This window comes from Mastigoproctus giganteus, chromosome 9 (assembly GCF_048544385.1).
Source record: "Mastigoproctus giganteus isolate SK-2022 chromosome 9, ASM4854438v1, whole genome shotgun sequence".
NCBI classification, from domain to species: Eukaryota; Metazoa; Arthropoda; class Arachnida; order Uropygi; family Thelyphonidae; genus Mastigoproctus; species Mastigoproctus giganteus.
Genome location: NC_143583.1, coordinates 71,344,188 through 71,365,059, shown reverse-complemented (window position 1 = coordinate 71,365,059; position 20,872 = coordinate 71,344,188). Strand labels below are relative to the sequence as shown.

At 35.4% G+C, this 20,872-nt stretch overlaps 1 protein-coding gene across 1 annotated transcript in view; it reads right to left on the bottom strand.

Moving 5' to 3' along the window:
* The window catches only part of LOC150080436 (centrosomal protein of 290 kDa-like), a 208,716-nt gene that overhangs the window by 1,567 nt on the left and 186,277 nt on the right, over positions 1-20,872 (bottom strand). The window contains exons 18-19 of the mRNA XM_090380691.1: positions 20,135-20,299; positions 6,008-6,124 (exon numbers count right to left, since the gene is read on the bottom strand). Of these exons, the coding sequence (XP_090236817.1) occupies positions 6,008-6,124; positions 20,135-20,299 (282 nt within the window). The remainder of the gene's footprint in view (positions 1-6,007; positions 6,125-20,134; positions 20,300-20,872) is intronic.

Here is a 20,872-nt window from a genome sequence, read left to right as displayed (position 1 = left end):
TCCCTACCATAGTAACCACTTTTGCAGCCCATGCATGGAATAAAATAAAATAAATTGATATAACAAACATACAGTAAAAGAAAATCATATATAGATACTAACAATATATCACAACCAATATATAGATATATTGAAAATGTATTTCTTATGGTATTCAAGTTGTACTATCAGTACTTTAATGGATAACACTAAAAAGCATGATAAAAGAATTTCAGTCAAATCATGTATCCAAACCCATACATCAATTTTAGTAAAATATCATTGCTAATATAATGATATTTAACGCAAAATATATCAATATACTACAATGTTAACTTGTTATCCTATTTTAAATTATACCAGGTGAATAATTAAATACAGTACAAGCTTGTACCAAATAAGATAATTTTCCACCAAACAAGTCCAAAATGTCACTGTACTTGACTAATGTCCCATAATTTTTAAGTACTATTTACCATTTAAAGCTGTCACCATAAAGATCAAAATCAGTATCTTGCAAAGGTCCATTCTGTTCATCATAAAGTGAAATTTTTCCCTCATATCATTACCAGCACCAGTCTGGGGAGAGAGAAATATAGTAGAAGTGGAAAATCGCAAAAATTAAATAAAATCACTAGAAATTAGTATGAGAAAGCATTTCCAAATAGCAGAATCAATTTTATTGTTTTGAATCAGCTTATATTGTCAAATGAAGGCCTCAAATTTCTTGATAACAGTTTGGTGGAACAGCACTGGAATATAGTGCAGTTCTGGAATATAGTTTTTTTTTTTAGAAACACAACACAGGAGATCAAAATTTCTCATTTCCACAGACATTTTATGAACAGCAACTTAACATCTGCTCCTCATGCAGGCATCTATATTCATCTAAGTGTACAATGGATTATGGTGGCATTTCTCCGACAGGGTGAGCATTCTTAACCTACAGCCAAGATCATCTAACTGCTTCAGTGGCAGAAAGGTGTTTAATGAAATCTTGAACCTTAAAGTTTGTAAATGTAGGGCAACCTTTTTATCACAAGTCAACCTAAATTGTTGATACTGCAAGACTATTATGGAAAATAAACACTAATAACCATGAAACAAATGCAATACTACAATTTGATAGTACTCAGGAACTGTTGTATTAATACTACAGTTTATGATAAAGTTGATAATGCCGTTTTAAACAGTGTCACCAGAAATGGTCTGAGTTTTTCTTCAAAGTACCGAACAGTGTGGAAGAAAACTTCCTATTAAAAACATAACAAAGCTTAGCTTACATGTAATTTAACCTCTAATACTGGGGTGTGCATACCCTTACACAGGTCAAGTAGTAAAGGTTGTGGGGTTATACTTCAATGGTACTGGAATGACAAATTTGTCATTTATAGTCCCATTTCTAACATTTTCAACCAATAAACTTTTTTACGTGGTGCTCCCCCCCCCCGCCAAAATATCTTCTTAAATCTTTGTCAGATTGTTTCATTCAAAAAAAAAGCAACATTAACTGGATACTAGTTTACTCACTTTCTCCAGCTATATTGGCTTTAAATGGTTTCAAAATGACTGGCAAGATAAACTGTACCCACTCAGAGAACTGCTAATTGAAAAGTATGGATGTGAAATTCACCAAGTCTTTTATACTGACACACTCAATTTACTTTGAAGTGATTTTGCATTTATTATGTTGTGTCCTCAAACAAATTAGTCCTTTATTTTCCAAAGATTTGTAGTTTGGTATCCTTCATTCAAAAATTTTTGTTTACAGTATTCAAATATCACATTGACTGTTTTCACAGGGCTGAAGAAAAGGAAAGAATGATCATGGCAAAAACTCACTTTGAAGACAAAATAAGAAATTTTAAGGAAAGTATATAATGACTACACTTCACTACAGCATTTTACATAAGTCATTCAACGATTATGCTATATTATTAAAAGATTTTTAGAAAACACATGTGAAGGAATTTATCCTACCTTCTCTTTCAAGAAGGAATAAATGAGGAAGAGAAAAAGTTAGCTCTGTAAGTTTGGAGTTGGGTAATGAATGTATGTGGACTAGTGAAGGTGCGTGTTCAGACTGGTTTGGAACAAAGAGATGGAATTACAGATGCAAATTTGGAAGAACAGTGCGTGTGGAAACATCTGCAGAGAAGGCATGCAGCAGAAACTAAACGTTAATGTGTGTGAGAGAAACAGAAGTAGTGAGTGGGAGATTATTAATTACCCTGACTTCCCTCTTTTGGATAGAGTCTAGAAGTTTGAGATAGGTTTCAGAGGCACCACCTCATATGTGAGAACGATAATCTACAGTAGTGGATTTGGAATTTGTACAGAATCAATTCAGAAGAAAATTAAGCTGAAAGTGAAAAAGAAAATCCAGTTTTTTCATACAGAGGAAGCCAAAAGAAATTATAAGTCAGGATAATCCCCAAAAAAAGATATACAATCTTGCCTAGAAGTCTGATTTCTATCAAAGAGCAGATATTTTTTATTTTTGCAAGAAAGAAATCATGTTTCATAACTTATCCATATAAATAATGCTCATGATAGCAGAAATTACCAGTAATAATGCAGTCATAGGTAGAAAACTAATTTTTTATAAAAAGGTTAAGTTTGTAAAAAAAAAAAAAAAAGCCAAGTTGAAGTAGCTCAACATGCTGATGGTATTTAACATAAAGCAGTGACAAAAAAAGTTGCAAATGACACATTTTGGGATAATCAAGCAAGAAAAGGTTAGCATAGTAAAACATTGCTATTTTATACATCGAGCCAAACAATGAACAGCCAGTAGCTTTAACTGGCTGAAGAAAGGTCACAGAGAACAGTATTTCCTCACTTTTAAAATGTATCTCCAAAGGGTAATCTGGATCGAATTGCAATTGGCAAAGGCTGTCTAAATGCCAACAGTAATGTATTACTGTTGGCATTTAGGCTGACATTACTGATTGTTATTAATTGGTTTAAAAAATCAAAATTGTGCATCTGGAGCAGCTGGCTACATCACCAGACTTTAACCCAATGAAAAATATTTGGTAAATTATCCATCATGAGTTATCAAAATCACCAGTGCATTCGGTTCAAGGATTACAAAAATTTTTATTAATCTTTCTATAAAACCTTAATTATTTGTTTTGCCAAATAGAATTTATGATGTTATTCAGTGTTAGAGGTAAAAGTTGCAGCCATTATTAATTTTTTTTTTTTTAAAACAGTTTTTAACATTTCATATGTTTCTGTTGCAGATTTTCCATGACCCCAACAGCCCAGTCCAGTAATTTTATTGTCACATATAAAAAGCGCACAGAATTTTTAGAGCATAAAGCTGAAAGGTACTGAATGCCATATAAATTTATACACCACCACATATCCACAGGGACAGATGAATCAGCAAAAGAAATACTCTTTCATGACAAAACAAGGTTAACTATTTGTTTGAATTTTCCATAACAGACATGCAATTTTGTTTTAATGCATAACGTTGGGTAACATATAGCATATTCTTTCTCACTACATAAATAAAAGTTAACCTGAAAAACAATGAATAAATTACAATTTATTCTGTTAAAATAAATCAATCCATGGAAAAGTGAAGCTTTTTTTTTGCCATGAACATTAAAAACTACTGCATTTATTGAGCAGGGAGGAAGAGAAAGTCCTCCTATATTTCATAAATTAAAAACCAATTGTTATTCAATTAATGTTAAAAATTGCTTTTAAATTTCTCTCTTTTATTACTATGAAATCAGTGATATTTAAATAATTTTCTTGTAAATTGTTTCTAAATGTCATTAAGATTGATATAATAAAAATAATATAAATTACTTACACTATATCAATCTCCTTTAGGTGAGTATCCTATTTTATTATAATCATACCAAGTTTGATGACTTCCTTATTCTAGTAAAGCATAATTTTACAATAACTAATTTATATTTAACCATGCAGCAGGTGTGCTATTGCATCCTGTTCATCATTACCCCTTAAAATTAAATATTAAAATGTCTGTCAGAAATATGTCAGTGTGAATTTTAATGTGCCAGCATTTCAAACTTGATTTCAATGGGTGTCACTAATTATTTTTTAAATGGAAAAGTATAACTGTAAAATCAATGATGGTGTAAAAAATACACCTATTCATGTATAAGTTTCCTATAGAGTTTTGGTTTCTGCACTGATTTTCTCAGTCTGTAATTCCATCTCTACACTGGAAGTTAGTTAGACAGGAAATAATTTGTTTTAGATAATAAGCCTGCTGTTGCTAAAGGCAATAAGCCTGGTATTACTTCAATGTTAAGGATAATAAGCCCACTGTTACCTCACTGTTAAAGAAAAAAAGTACCTGCTGTAATTAAACACATTACTTGTTCTGTTGTTGTTGTTGTTGTTATTTGGTTTTTAGGAGCATTAGCAACTAAGGCCATATTGCTCCGGGATATGCGGTGGTCATTCCCTGACCTTTCCACATCCTCCATATTTGGTGGTGACGGGCTCGAACCACGGTCTAATCAAGAAGCGTGTGCTACGCACTGCTGCTCCTTCCCACCTGGCTACGGAGGCGCCTTACTTGTTCTGACTATCCAAAATGTAGTAACAGATATTCTGTTGCTACATTGGATAGTCAATTATTAAAAAATTTTTTAAAAAAAAAGTAATTACAGGCAGTTCACGCTTCATGAGTTTTTTTTTTTTTTTTTAAGTATCAACAAAATTGAAAATATGAACATTAATTGCAAAAAATGAATGTTAAACATTCATAAATACCACATTTCAAACCACGCACATAGCTATACAATACAGTGTACCCCACTTTACAATAGTAATCCATTCCAGAGACACCATCGTATTGTGAAAATATTATAATGTGAACCCAATAACACATTGTTTTTTAGTTATTCGTTCCAAGACCTTGGAAGTTGAAATTTTCACTATATAACTAAGCTATTTATCTCTCTAAAAGGTAATTTTTATAATGTAAATTGTATTAGTTACCAATTCAAATCATTAAAATGCACTACAGTTTCATCATTATCATATGTTCTGTTATAAGAATCAATTTTGAATGCCTTTGTGATATTTTTCTAAAGTACATTTCTGGAGATCACAACCATAAAACAATAAAAATAATTTGCAGTTTCCGGTTTATTGGGCTTTTCTGTTAGTGCAATCAATTATAAATAGGTAGTAAACTCAATGTCATAGCATTTGCGAAAATACCGATAGTTGGGGAATTGTGTGGGTTTTTACTTTATTATTGTGAAATGTGTTCTCCCTTAACTGAAATCTTCAATCGTATAAAAAACATAAATAAATTTTCAGAATCTTCTCTTCATTCCTTTTTTTTAAACTTCGTAAACTTGTTACTCCACACGAATCATGTTAGTTGCAATCTCACTTGCATATATCATGTTAGTTAGTTGCAATTTGTGCGTGCCGTTAAAAAATACTATGCATGCTATCATGAAATTTATAAAGAAAAGAGAAGATTATCTTGAAAATAAACGCCACTTGAAGCATTTCTGAAGAAGCATTTCTTGTGCAACAAAACAACGAGTGCTAAGCCAATAATGAGTAATCAACGAGTGTGCATTTAGTCGTTAATGATGAAGAATAAACATTCTTTAACATCTGTAAGTAACATTTGTAAGTCGTAAATAATTTCTTTATTATTATAATTTGTTTGATTTTACAGGCTATGTTTTCATTTCTTTGGATAAATCAATCATTGTTTAAACATAAATTAATTATTAACCAATTTCATTGTTGAGAACTTAAACCTGTTTTTAACATTGTATATGGGAAATAAATTCCTGCTTTATGAGTTTTCGCTTTATGAGTGGCGCTAAGAACGAATTAACTTGTAAAGTCAGGAACTACTTGTATAATGTGTGCTATTTTAAATTATTTCTTGCCTTTTCCATTGCATTGCATGTAGTACTACATAGTACTGCAATGTGTCTGCACATGTGACTTTCTTTTAAACACTTGCTGCAGGGCTAACAATAAAACAAGAAATAAAAATCACCTCTATAACTTGAATTAACATTGCATTTGCTTCAAGATGCTCTTTGGTATCTTCTGCAGGAATGGTTGAGAGAGAAGGGATTATTGCATCATGGCTAATTGACTCCAACTGTTCAACCTACAGACAATGGTGGTAAAAAATAATATTTAAAAATATGCTAATCACTATCAAAAAGTTATACTAATGAATGTGTATTTAAAATATTTTCTTAAAATAAAGAAAATAAAAATTCAATTCTTAATCATATTCAAAATGTAACAATGGGAATAACAAATGTACTTTCAACTCCCAGCATCCACATCAGCAATATAAGTTGGTCCTTGAGGCTGTCACAGACATTCTCTCTCAGGTATAATAACCTGGCCTTGCTACCTGAGAGTATAAAACACTGATGGAACAGATAATAATCAGGTAACATCTGAGTCAAACAGACTGAAATTTTGCATATATTAAGTAGCAACCTACTTAATATACGCAAAACTGTTGTTTCGTTAGAATCTTGCAGCCATTGTTTTCATATAAAGTGAGCGGTAGGGAAATCTAAATTTTTAATTTGTATATAAATAGGTATATAGCTTTAACGTAAAACTAGATAGCATAAAACATATTACTGCATTTAGGAATCTATTAGATGGTGTAGTACTGATAATTAATTAATTAAATTTATTAATTTTACTAATTTTCATTGTTAATTTTAATAACATGTCCCAGACTAGAGCAGCAAAGCAACAGGAACAAAGTAGCAGGAGTGCTGTGACTCGGGGAATAACCAAGGGGGGCAATTCTCAACGCATCACAGCCTGAAAAAATATGCAACTTGTGAAATGTTTGCGGAACTTTGTGGAGAAGGACACGATCTAGCCAAGGAGGATGTCTTTGTGTGTGTGCTAGATGCAGTGAGTGTGTCAAGAAATTAGGTGCCAACTCAGCCATCTGATGGGCATCTATGAGAATATGAAGAGTAGGGTAGATGCCCTTGAAGGAATTAAAATAGAAGACCCATAAAGCTCTCAGCTCCCCAACTCAACGCCAGAGCTCAGTCTTGTGCATCAGGCAAAACAACAGCAATCTCCAAGGCAGAATTCACTGGTCCCACAGGAGTGACTGTCGGAGTCAATAGTGTCGTCAATGGTGTCAATACTGAAATTAATATTTTCCCCCTCCCTCTTAAGTTTAAAGTTTAAAAAATTTATGGACTTTGTTTCTTCTTGCTCTTTCTCCAGTGTCTCCCTGACAATAGTGTCGGTGACTATTCTCAGGGAGACAGGTAATATATTGTGTAAAAACTACATAAATGAGAGCTTACATAAGCTCAATTTTTCCTACGTTCTATTAATATTTTAGAAATAAATAAAGAATTACCTTTTATTCAGTCAGTAGGATTTCTTCTTTACCAATTCTCCTTATGCGAATAAATTACGAAATGATACGTTAAAACAAGTTACAAAGGAGGTTAGGCAGGCGAAGGCAGATTACGAGAAATCCTTGCCAAAAGATGCTAAGAAAAACAGCAAGGATTTTTTTACTTATATAAACTTTAAAAGGAAGGGGATGAATCTGATTGGTCCACTTGACATTGATGGTTCGACTGTTGATGATCCTGCTCAGATAGCAAACAAACTGAATGAGTATTTTGCATCTACATTCACACGTGAGGAATTATTAAGGTTTGAAAATGGCAGAAGGTTATCAAATTGTAGCAGGATACTTAATGATTTTGTAATAAATGAGAGCAAAGTGGAAGAGAAACTGTTGAAGTTAAACGTAAGAAAAGCACCTGGGGTGGATGGGATCTATCCAGTTATATTAAAGGAGGCGGCAAAGCAACTAAGCAAACCCTTATCCATAATTATGAGAGCATCCTTGGATTCAGGTGAGGGTCCCACGGACTGGAGATGTGCAAATGTATCCCCAATTCACAAAGGGGGATCGAAGGGTGACACGGGTAATTACAGACCAACTTCTGTTCCGGGTAAAATAATGGAGTCGCTGGTTAAAGATGCATTGCAGGATCATCTAGACAAGACTGCAGCAATAATTCAGACACAGCATGGGTTTGTTAAGGGAAAGTCTTGTCTGACAAATGTGATAGGATATTATGATGTGGTTACAAAGGAACTGGATGCAAAAAATAATTTTGATATCATATATTTGGATTTCAGGAAAGCTTTTGACACTGTTGCGCATGGAAGACTATTGTACCAATTGGAGCAGAATGGTATTAAGGGTAAGTTGCTACAATGGATAAAAGGATGGTTAAGTGGGAGAAGACAGAGGGTGTTAATCAATGGGTGCTGCTCTTCTTGGACTAATGTTATTAGTGGTGTCCCACAGGGTTCAGTGTTAGGTCCACTGTTGTTTTGTTTATTTATCAATGATATTGATGAAGGTATATCAGGCTTAATGTCGAAGTTTGCAGATGATACAAAGGTTGGCAGGGTTGTTAATGACAGTAATGGCAGTGTGCTACTGCAACAGGATCTGGATAATTTGAGCAGATGGGCTAAGAAGTGGCAACTGAAGTTTAACCTTGACAAATGCAAAGTACTGCATATGGGTAGAAGTAACCCCAGAGAAACGTACCAACTGTGGGTACTACACTTAAGGTGGTAGAAAATGAAAAAGACCTGGGAGTAATTGTGCAGGCAGATATGAAGTTTTCTGAGCAATGCAGACAGGCTGCCAGGGCAGGTCATGGGGTTTTGTCAATGATATATAGGAATTTTGCTAGCAGGGAAAAGGAGGTGATTATCCCTCTGTATAAGGCAATGGTCAGGCCACGCCTTGAGTACTGCGTACAGGTCTGGAGGCCTCATTTTAGGAAGGATGTAGATTTACTTGAGCGTGTACAGAGAAGGGCAACAAGATTGGTGAGGGGAATGAAGGGATCCTCTTATCAAGAGAGGCTTAAGTTCTGCAAATTGCAGTGGCTGGAGACCAGGCACCTGCGCGGTGATCTGAATGAGGTGTATAAGGCCTTGAATGGGTTCAGCATGCTGAATTCTGATGGGATCCTTCCACTTGTTCAGATTACGAACCTAAGGGGGCATAAATTCAAATTAAGAAAGGACAGATGTAGAATAGATGTGCGGAAATTTGCCTTTAGCCAGCGGGTGGTTAATTGCTGGAACAAACTTCCATCTGTCGTTGTGGAAGTTGATAGGTTGAATAAATTTAAGGAGGAACTGGACAGGCATTTGGAGGGAATGGTGTGATTTTTTTTTTTTTTTTTTTTTTGGCTGATGCTGCATAAGCTCATACATTTGCTTTCTTGCATCACATGCCACTACTACTACTACTACTACAAGATTACATAATTTAAAATAATTTAAAACTCAATGTGTTCCTCGCTATTGACATACAGGCAGTCCAATACTCCAGCATCACAGTGGTGAACCCCAGAAATATCAAAACCCCCATGCAACCTTTGGTGAAGGAAGACATTTTGTCATAAATGTGAATTTGAAATACGAAAGAAATACTACTAAAATGAGATAAAAGTATGATAAAACAATGAATTTAAAATGCATTAAAAATTTCTCCCTTTTTTTTTTTAAGTGGACTAAAACTTTTTGACAAGTGTCTTGTTCACAGGGTAGAATGAAACTAACAAAACTTAAGTGTTTGGAATCTTATAAATAGGAGATTAGAAAGTTCCATCAATCAATAACTTAGTATAATTATGTTGAATATTTAAAATTTTGGCTTCATTAAACAGGAATGTGTGGTTTTCATTTATCGCATGGAATGCTAGTTTCGATGCATTCGCACGGAATGATGCATGGACTGATGCTTCATGTTGCTTAACCCTCAAGTTTAAAATACAACTGATAGATCCAATGTAAGAAGAATCACAATCCTTACGTGAAATGTGGTAGACGAGGTCATGTGTTTGTTCGGAAGTCTATATACCATGTAATGTTTTAGTGTTGTATATAATTTATGGCCGGGTTTTGCTACTATTTTCATTTCTGTACCTCTAAAAAAGTTGTTAATTTGTCTATACCAGTGTTCAACATATGGCATTGAAATAAAATATTTTTTTTATCAATCCTGTCATTATGTTTTTATTGATTATTTTGTCTTTAGCTTCTGATTACCTCTATCAATAGCATTGAATTATTCTAATTTAATGCTATTGATAGAGGTAATCAGGTATACTCTATTTAGGAACCTATTCATCAGTTCTTCTATTTCTATCTGTAGGGCAAGTTGTGTGTAAGAGTATTTGAATGCATTTAAGAACTGGTTTAACATGATCGACCTTTTATATGAGTATGGGTGGTAGCTACTACAGTGTAGGAACATCCCCGTATTCGTGGGCTTACGATAAATACTGAAATTAATATTTTCCCCCTCCCTCTTAAGTTTAAAGTTTAAAAAATTTATGGACTTTGTTTCTTCTTGCTCTTTCTCCAGTGTTTTTTTTTTTTTTTTTGTTAGTTGTTGGCACATCGGCTTCTGTGGCCATAATGCACCTCCCAAGGTTTTTGCGCTACTCTGATCCAAGCCCAAGGCGGGATTCAAACCCACGACCTTTGGGTTGCCAGGCAGGCATTTTACCCACCCAACTAGCCCGGTCGGCTTTCTCCAGTGTAAATTTTAACCTAATGTGCATATTATTAAAAGTTTGCAAAACTTTGTTTGTAGTGTCATAATCCGTTATAATGAGGATGCCGTCGAGGTATCTTCCATAATATGTGATTTTTAAATTGTTTTTTTCTAATCTATCTAAATACAACTCTGATATTAGGCAGTTCAAGTTTAAACCCATAGGCAAGCCGAAAATCTGTCTATAAATCTTACTTTCAAATAAAATATAATTAGCCTCAACCACTAACTCAATAAGCACAAATATCTCTTTTTTGGGAAACTTCTTACTATTAATGCTAATAGTGTTATTATAAGGGAGGAATTTTTAGTGAATTTTAAATTCATTGTTTTATAGTACTTTTATCTCATTTTAATAGTATTTCTTTCGTATTTCAAATTCGCATTTATGACAAAATGTCTTTCTTCACTAAAGGTTGCATGGGGGTTTTGATATTTCTGGGGTTGGGGTTCAACCACTGTGAGGCTGGGGTATTGGACTGCCCATGTGTCAACTGTGAGGTATACATTATGAGTTTTAAATTATTTAAAATTATATAATCTTGTTTTAATGTATCATTTTGTAATTTGTTCGCATAAGGAGAATTGGTAAAGAAGAAATCCTACTGACTGAATAAAAGGTAACTCCTTATTTATTTATAAAATTGTGTAAAAAAATGATAGGTGGAATAGGACCAAGGTATGTTTGCCAGGGGCAAAAGTTGATTATGTTGTAGAACAGATATCATCTTTTACAGGCACAGAGGGTGATATTGTTGTACACTAATGATGTTAGCACTAATGACATTAAGAAAAGGAGATGTGCAGATTTACTTAACAAGTACAGGTCAATGCTGGAAAAAAGTCATGAGTTAGGGTTAAATTTGAAAAGTGTCTGCAATTCTGCCCAGACACAATAGGAGGGAGTATATGATGAGAGCCTTGTCAATCAGTTCAGCCCTGGAGGGATTATGCAAGGCTCATTGGGTAGAATTTTTCTCAGCGTGGTCTGTGCTTGTTAACAGGAAAGACTGCTTCTACAGGGATAGGATACACTTAAATAGAAGGGGCGCAACAGTGTTTGCTGGTTTAGATGGGTCGGAAAACTGCTGCCTTAGGAGGATTCATAGACTAAAAAGTTAATAGTAGCTGCAGGCAGAGGTGAAAGTGATCCTTGCATTGCTTCTATTAGAATTTGCAGCAGCCTGGAAGGCAGGTGCTGGGATTTAGGAACTAGTGGGAGTCATCATGAAATAAATCAATACGTGGGCTGTGTTAGGGATAACTAAGAATAAGAACAGGTGCATGTATACTTGCATGTACAACAATGATAGAAGTATAGTAAATAAATTTGATGAATTTGAAGTGCAGGTCAAGACATCAAAGGCAGATATTGTTGGGAGATGAGAGATATGGTGTTACACAGATATAAGCAGTGCAGAATTGGAATTTGAGAAGTACAAGGTGTAAAGAAAGGATAAACAGGAGAGGTACGAAGGAGGGGGCTGTTACAGTAAAATCTCATTAATACAAACTCATTTTATACAAAGTACTCGTTTATGTAAAGGACATACTGTTCCCCTGTGAAAGGATAGGTTTTTCTATGTAAATATATTTGTTTATTAGAAAATTCAGTTAATATGTATTACAAAGTTCATTTTCATCCCGTGAGAAATAAATATTGTCCTTTTGCATGTTTAATACAAATCTTGGGAGAGCTGTCCGATTATTGCCCCTACTATTGTCTCCAGCTCCCTACTTCTCGAAGGATGGCACTGACTTGTTAGAAATTAGTTTTGTGTAAACAAAAGCAGTTTATGGTAACTAGAACATCAGATGCACTCTGAAAACCATCTTTCTGAAGGATGAGTTGTTAAATTAACAAAAGAATAAAAAGTTTTTCTAAGTTGTTTCCATGCACTCCCTCGGGAATAAGGTCAGTTGCAATTGTTACCCTAGTTCAAAGTCTTTTGCTATCATATACAGCAATCTATTTTTTGTGCCATTTTATCTGAGCTGATATCCTTTTTGGAACTTGTGTCTTTAAATTAATTTAAAATTCGTTTATATTAAATCTTATCTAGCAGTGTTATGGCAACAAAATGTAAATGGATGGAATTAAGCCTGGTTATGCTGACGGAATTAAGCCTGAAAATTAAAGTAAAAATTATACAAGAGGCTGATAGGATGGAAAGACGCAAAACGGACATTGCAAAGGAATACAACATCCCTTTACCTACTTTATCTACAATACTGAAAAACGAAAAAGACTTGAAGAAGTGCATGACACTGGAGCAGCGATGAAAACAGGAAATGAATTTGTGGTGTAAACCATGAGGAGCTTGAAACAAAACTTTGAGTGGTACCAACAATTTGCACATCTAATTTACCAATATCAGGTCTAATTTTGCAAGAAAAGGTAAATTATCTAGCTCAGCAACATGGGATTAGTGGCTTCAAATGCAGCAGTGGCTGGCTGCAAAGATTTAAAGATAGGAATAACTTGGTTTCGTGACATGTTTACGGCGACAAAGAAAAGGCTACAGACTGCGGTTGTGTTCTGTATGGTCCATTCTTGAAAAATGAGGCAAAGGATAGTTTTAACCTTGATGAGACAGGTTTATTTTATAATTTACTGCCAAACAAAACATTTGCTGTTCGAGGAGAGTCTTGTCATGGTGGAAAATTTGGTAAACAAAGACTCACAGTTCTGTTATGCTGCAATTCAGATGGCAGTACAAAACTATGCCCACTTGTGATTGGTAAGTTTTCCAACCCAAGATGTTTTAAAGAAGTTAACCAACTTCCCTGTGATTATGAGGCCAATAGAAGTGCTTGGCTTACGGTCAAGATTTTTCAGTCTTGGTTATCAAAAGTGGACAGAAGAATCTCCTGTTCAATTTTTATACACTTCTGTCCAAAAGGCTTCAGAAAAAAGGAACATTTTGATGATTCTAAATTGTAGTACAGCACATTCTGCCAAGACACATAAGTTGACAGATATAAAGCTGTTGTTTTTACCCCCCATTACCACCAGTTTAATGCAACCACTGGATCAAGGCATTATTTATAACCTCAAGAGAGCATACAGAGCCCGCCTGATAAGGTATTTGATCCACAACATAGGAGGGAACAATTTGCAGCCAAACTGGAATGTCTTGGATGTTATCCGTAATCTTGTTATTGCTTGGAAAAGTATTACATCAAGTGTAATAATCAACTGCTTCAGAAAGAGGGGCTTTGGAGAGAACATCATTGAAAAACATGGTCCAGCAGATAAATGTGATAGCAACATTGAGGAATTTGAAGGAGCATATGGATTTTGTTGGAGAATTTTAAGAGTTTGTGAAGGTGAATGATGAAGTTGCTACCACTGCAACACCAACACCAGAAGAGCTGCTGAGCACCAAACAAAATGATGTTTTTGTTACCAGTGATAGCAAATGTGAAGAAGTGCACGCACATGCGCGCACGCACACACACACTGCCATCTAAATGCATTGAAACAAAATGCATTGAAACAAAATGCATTGAACATAATAGAGAATGTGTTGGCCTAGAGTAATATTGAAAAAGAAACAACTATTGCATTTGATAATAATATCTGTGCTGTAGTTAAAAATGCATATAGGACAAAAACTGTGCAAACAACATTGGATTCTTTCTTCAAATTTGATTAATTTATTAAAAAGTTAATGGTTTGTGTGTCTCCTTTTATATTAAGATTGTAATTCTTTTTTACTGTGATACTAAAATATTGTATATATCAATATATATACTGTACAATATTTTCATTTCTGTTAATTGCATTTTTCTTAGTTTATCTTACAAATTCTATTAGAATGAGCAGAAGCCTGAAAAACAAGATGCATGGTATTTCAGAGACTGCTAGGAGCCATTGTGGTACAAGTAAACACATGGGTTGTGTTAGGGTAGCTAAGAATAGAAACAGGTGCAAGGAGTTTAGTAAATAAATTTGATGAATTTGAGGTATTGCTCAAAACATCAAAGGCAGATATTGTTGGGATATCAGAGACATGGTGTCACACAGATATAAGGGATGCAGAAATGCAATTTGGGGAGTACAACGTCTACAGAAAGGATAGACAGGATAGGAAGGGGGGAGGGTTATGCTATTAGTTAAGAAACACATAAAAACGAAGGAAGTGAAGCCAGTCGACATCGCTGGACAGTGCAGTGTTGAGTCAGTTTGGTGTGACATAAGCATTGGGAGATCAAAATTGAGAGTAGGAGTGTGCTATAGGCCTAATGACTCTGATGAGTATAATAAGGAACTGTACAGGGAAATAGACTGGGCCAGTAAATCAGAGAGTCTTATAACGGGAGATTTTAATTTCCCAGATATTGACTGGAATTTGGGGGCTGGTTACTCACACACTAGCAGGGCTTTTGTGGATTTATTGGATGACTGTTTTCTACATCAGCATGTTCGGGAGGCAACTAGAGGGAGTAATACTCTTGATTAGATTATCAGCAGTGATTCTTCATGCATTAAGAATCTGCAGATAAATGAACCACTAGGTGGCAGTGATCACAGTGTGCTGAAGTGGGATTTACTCAAAGAGGTAACTACCATTAGGGGTAAAGGGAAGGGTTATTGCTTCCGTAAAGGCGACTACGATGGACTGAGACAGTATTTAAATTCTATACAGTGGGACCAACTGATGATGTTACCAACAGCAAATTCAAAATGGGAAGCATTCAAAGAACTTATCTTGGAAGCTACTAGGCTTTACATAACAACTAAGAAATATTCTTCAAGGTTTAGGCCAAAATGGATGTCAGATGAACTAATGAGGCATATGGCAGAGAAGAAAAATGCATGGGATACTTACAAATTAACACATGGCACAGAAGCCTATGATAGATACAAGTTGATATGCAACCAAGTTACAAAGGAGGTTAGGCAGGCGAAGGCAGATTACGAGAAATCCTTGGCAAGGGATGTAAAGAAAAACAGCAAAGAGTTCTTTACTTATGTAAACTCTAGAAGGAAGGGGATCAATCAGATTGGTCCACTTGATATTGATGGGTCAACTGTTGATGATCCTGCTCAGGTAGCTAACAAACTAAATGAATATTTTGCATCGACATTCACACATGAGGAATTATTCAGCAAGGGGAATGCCAGCGGTGTATTCAACTCTAGCAGTAAGCTACAAAATCTTGAAATAACTGAGAGTAAAGTGCAGGAGAAACTGTTGAAGATAAACACAAGAAAGGCACCCGGGCTGGATGGGATCTATCCAGTTATATTAAAGGAGGCAGCAAAGGAAGTAAGCAAACCCTTAGCCAAATGGTTTAGGCCAAAATGGATGTCAGATGAACTAATGAGGCATATGGCAGAGAAGAAAAATGCATGGGATACTTACAAATTAACACATGGCACAGAAGCCTATGATAGATACAAGTTGATATGCAACCAAGTTACAAAGGAGGTTAGGCAGGCGAAGGCAGATTACGAGAAATCCTTGGCAAGGGATGTAAAGAAAAACAGCAAAGAGTTCTTTACTTATGTAAACTCTAGAAGGAAGGGGATCAATCAGATTGGTCCACTTGATATTGATGGGTCAACTGTTGATGATCCTGCTCAGGTAGCTAACAAACTAAATGAATATTTTGCATCGACATTCACACATGAGGAATTATTCAGCAAGGGGAATGCCAGCGGTGTATTCAACTCTAGCAGTAAGCTACAAAATCTTGAAATAACTGAGAGTAAAGTGCAGGAGAAACTGTTGAAGATAAACACAAGAAAGGCACCCGGGCTGGATGGGATCTATCCAGTTATATTAAAGGAGGCAGCAAAGGAAGTAAGCAAACCCTTAGCCAAATGGTTTAGGCCAAAATGGATGTCAGATGAACTAATGAGGCATATGGCAGAGAAGAAAAATGCATGGGATACTTACAAATTAACACATGGCACAGAAGCCTATGATAGATACAAGTTGATATGCAACCAAGTTACAAAGGAGGTTAGGCAGGCGAAGGCAGATTACGAGAAATCCTTGGCAAGGGATGTAAAGAAAAACAGCAAAGAGTTCTTTACTTATGTAAACTCTAGAAGGAAGGGGATCAATCAGATTGGTCCACTTGACCAATCTGGAAATTTATTGTTTAAACATTTTATTTTTCTCCAGATTAATCTGATATCGGTATTTTTATTAACTGATGAGGCGAATTTAATCCAAGTTTCTTTTTTTGCTTTGCGTCTGATGTAGCGAGCTTTAGCTCTGAGCCGTTTATAGTTAATAAAATTGAGGGTGGTAGGATTTTTGCGGAAAAGATTCCATGCTTTGTTTTTCTCTTTTTTTGCATTATTGCAATCTTCATTCCACCAGTAATTTATTTTTCGTCTATTTCTTGCTTGATATTGAGGTATGGTGACTGATGCAGCTGCCAGGATTTGAGTCGTGATGTGCTCAGTAACACTATTGATGGAATCGGTCTGAATGATATCGTTGTCAAATGAGATGTGCGATCTGTATTTTGCCCAGTCAGGCTTCGAAAATTTCCATTTAATTGGACTTTCTGTTGGGTATGAACAGGATGTTTGAATTTTGCAGATTAATGGATAATGGTCGCTACTATAAGGATCACTCAGAGGTATCCAATCTATACTTGGAAAGAGTATTGGGGAACATATGGAAAGGTCTATAGCAGATGTTGAGCCAGTAGGGAGATGCACATATGTAGGAGACCCAGTATTCAGTAATGTTAAATTCTGCCTATCGATCAACGTTTCGATAAGCTTACCTCGTCTGTCTGAGGTGGAAGAACCCCATAATGGGTGATGTGCATTAAAGTCTCCTAGTAAACAAAACGGTGATGGTAACTGAATAACAAGATCTTCAAGTTCCTGAATAGTATACTGATGTTTAGGCGGAAGATAAATGGAAACCAATGTCAAAGTAATACCACTAACAACACGCATGGCAACGGCTTCTAAGGATGTTTGTAAGGGAATACGTCTGGCAGGGATGCTTGAATCCACGAGTATCGCTACTCCGCTATGAGCATTATTGGAGACAGCCCTGTCTTGCCTGAATGCAGTGTAATTTTTTTATTGCAACTGAGACCAGTGATGTCAAATTAGTTTCTTGCAAGCACATTGCAAGAGGTTTATAGTGATGAATTATTTCATGTATATCGTCTATGTTACTGCGAAGACCTCTACAGTTCCATTGGATAATATGTTGCATTATTTGGTTTTGTAAGAGGAAGATGAATCTGTCTGCTTTTTATGCGTAGGTTGTTTGTGACGGTCAGATTTCGATTTTTCTTTTCTAGGAAAATTAGGGCGTCCTGAATCATTTTTATCCTCCATATCTCCATCTGCATATAATTCAAGAAAATCTTCTTGGTTGGGCATATCATCAGTATCCATGCTTGTTGGTTGTTTCACCTCCACACTATCTGATTTATGCAATTTTTCTGCCACTGTATTGTGGGATATGTTCTGAGTTGGAATTGTGAGTGGCATATTATTACTTTGGTCCACTAACTGTGATTCAGATGTAGGCTGAGTTGATAGTACTGATCGAGCCCAGTCGGCAATCGATTTGTCTGGAGAGACTGACACTTCTGTCTGACATGCTACTGATTTGTAACTATGGGCAGCCGAAGCATAAGTAGTTTTTGGAATACTTGATTTTACTTGTCTTCTAGCTTCTTGAAAAGATACTTTATTTTCAGTCTTGTATTTCTGTATTTTTTTTCATAACTTCCAAAGATCACAATCTTTGGAGTAGGCTAGATGATTGCCCTTGCAATTAGGACACTGTGGAGTTTGTGCCTTGCATTCAGATTGAGTGTGAGTTTTGCAACCGCAGTTTGGACATGTTGCATCTCCACGGCATGCTGTCTGGGAGTGGCCAAATTTCTGACATTTTCAGCATCTCAGAGGGTTCGGGATAAAGGGCCGAACACGACAGTTTAAATAGCCTGCTTTGACTGGGGATGGTAGATTCGGCGAACTAAAGGTTAAAATTATGCTACGGGTTGGGACTAAGGTGCCGTCTTTTCGTATCATGATTCTCTTGGCCTGAGTTACATTTTGATCTTTTAGTTCCTGAATTATTTCTTCCTCGGAAATGTTCAATAGGTCCCATTCACTGATCACTCCCTTGGAAGAATTCAGGGTGTTATGTGGAGTGACTTGAATCGGAATTCCACTTAAAGATGAAAGTTTTAACAGGAGGTCAGAGTGTCTTGGAAGAGAGGTCTCTATTAGCAAGTCACCAGATTGAAGACGTTTCACCATTTTTGGAGATGCTGCTGCATTTATAAGGCATTGTTGTAAGATGAAAGGTGAAAGCTTGCTGACAGGTTGTGAAGATAGAGAATGGATGATCAGGAAAGCTGGAGCTTCCTGCTTGTTTGCATCCTTTTTCAGTCTTTTCGACAATGAGAAGTCATGATCAGTTTCGTGGTTGTCACGTTGCGAGCTCTTTGGCTCTAATCGTGGGAAATCATTAGTATCCATGTTTACTCCTTTTAGCCCTGGGAGAAGGACTTTCTTCTCCCAGACTACCAGCCCTGCCACGTGGAGGCAGGAGCAGTGCCACCAGTGACCAAGCAGTTATTAAGATTAGTAGAGTGAGTTGGTATTTAATATAAATACTAAAGAAGAAAGGTAGATTCCCTTTCTGGGTTCTTACGTAAGATTTTTTAAGCAAAGAACCACTTTAAGTGAACAAAACAGAAGAAAATCGCACAACAAAAATAGAACTATATCACTTTCAAAGATCACTTTATAAGTCGCAGGGAAAAATCGCTTGTCACTATCGCTTGGCACTCGGGGCCTAGGGGACCTTATGACTACAAACCTTGTTATTACAAAATATGAAAATTTAGGTCCCTTGAACTTTGCATTAATGAGATTCGACTGTAATTAAGAAAAAAAATCTTAGGAAGTGCATCCAGTTAACATAGATGGACAGTTTGAAGGATAGCAGTCATAACCAATACAAGGGTTACAAGGTCCTCATGGCTCAATATCCTTTGGTCAACTTGAGTTTCTTCAATCAAACTTTGCTGTTTGTTTGTTATTTGGTTTTTAGGAGCATTAGCAACTAAGGCCATATTGCTCTGGGGATATGCGGTGGTCATTCCCTGACCTTTCCGCATCCTCCATATTTGGTGGTCACGGGCTCGAACCCAGGTCTAATCAAGAAGCGTATGCTATGCACTGCTGCTCCTGCTCACCTGGCTACGGGGGCACCATCAAACTTTGCAACAAAGTTAAAAAAAATTTCTGTATAGTTCCGTCCTTCTAAACTAATAATCAAACAAATCAGTGGTCTTTCAAAAAAAGTTCTTAAGATACATCATTTTGTTTTTACTATTTATAAATCAGATTCTTAAGTTAACATGTGTAAACAGAAATAATATTGTAGCTTTTCAAAAAAAAAAAAAAAAAAAATTGGTACTTTATGATTCCAATCTTATCAAATAAGAAGACATTACATGAACTTGTGGTAAATAAAAATACTTCAATACTATTCAAAATGTTACCTTTAATTTTTTTTTTTCTGATTCAATCACTAACAATCTATTATCTTGCCGTAACCTTTTAAGATCGGCTCTAAGTTCATCATTATGTCCTCGAACATAATCCAATTCTGCCTTCAACTGAGATATAAGGTCACTTCTACCAAGGTACTCTTCATTTTCAAATGTCTTGACAAATAAAAAAAAAAGAATAATAAAACATAGCCTAATTTATGATGTCCAAAAAGCACTGTTTAAAACTGATGCATTGTATGAAATGCATAACAATTCACCAAAATTATTTAATTAACAATTAATAATTATATCGACTCAAATGAGCAACACTTAATTACACATTCTGAAAGCATCTGAATATAGTTTCCACAGACTGAAATTCTGAGGAAACTATATTCAGAACAATCAACATATTAAGCTATTATTTATTTACAGATGTTTCTCAACTCACATTGGGATTCTATTATCAAGTTTCAAGTTGGGCTGCTTTAAAATTTTAATTTGCTGGGAAACATTATCTACAGGAGAAAGAGAACAATATCCTGATACAGAATTAATTAGAGGAGTTTAAAAATTAGACATTGCAGGTGGCAACTAGTTTACATTATCACAAGCTTTAAAAAAATCAAAATTTGAAGTGAATTTTGAATACAGCAAGGCTACTACACAGAAGAAGAGTAACTTTGAAAACTTTGATGATCTTTATTGCACAATTCACCTACATTCTCTTTATGATCTTTATTCCAC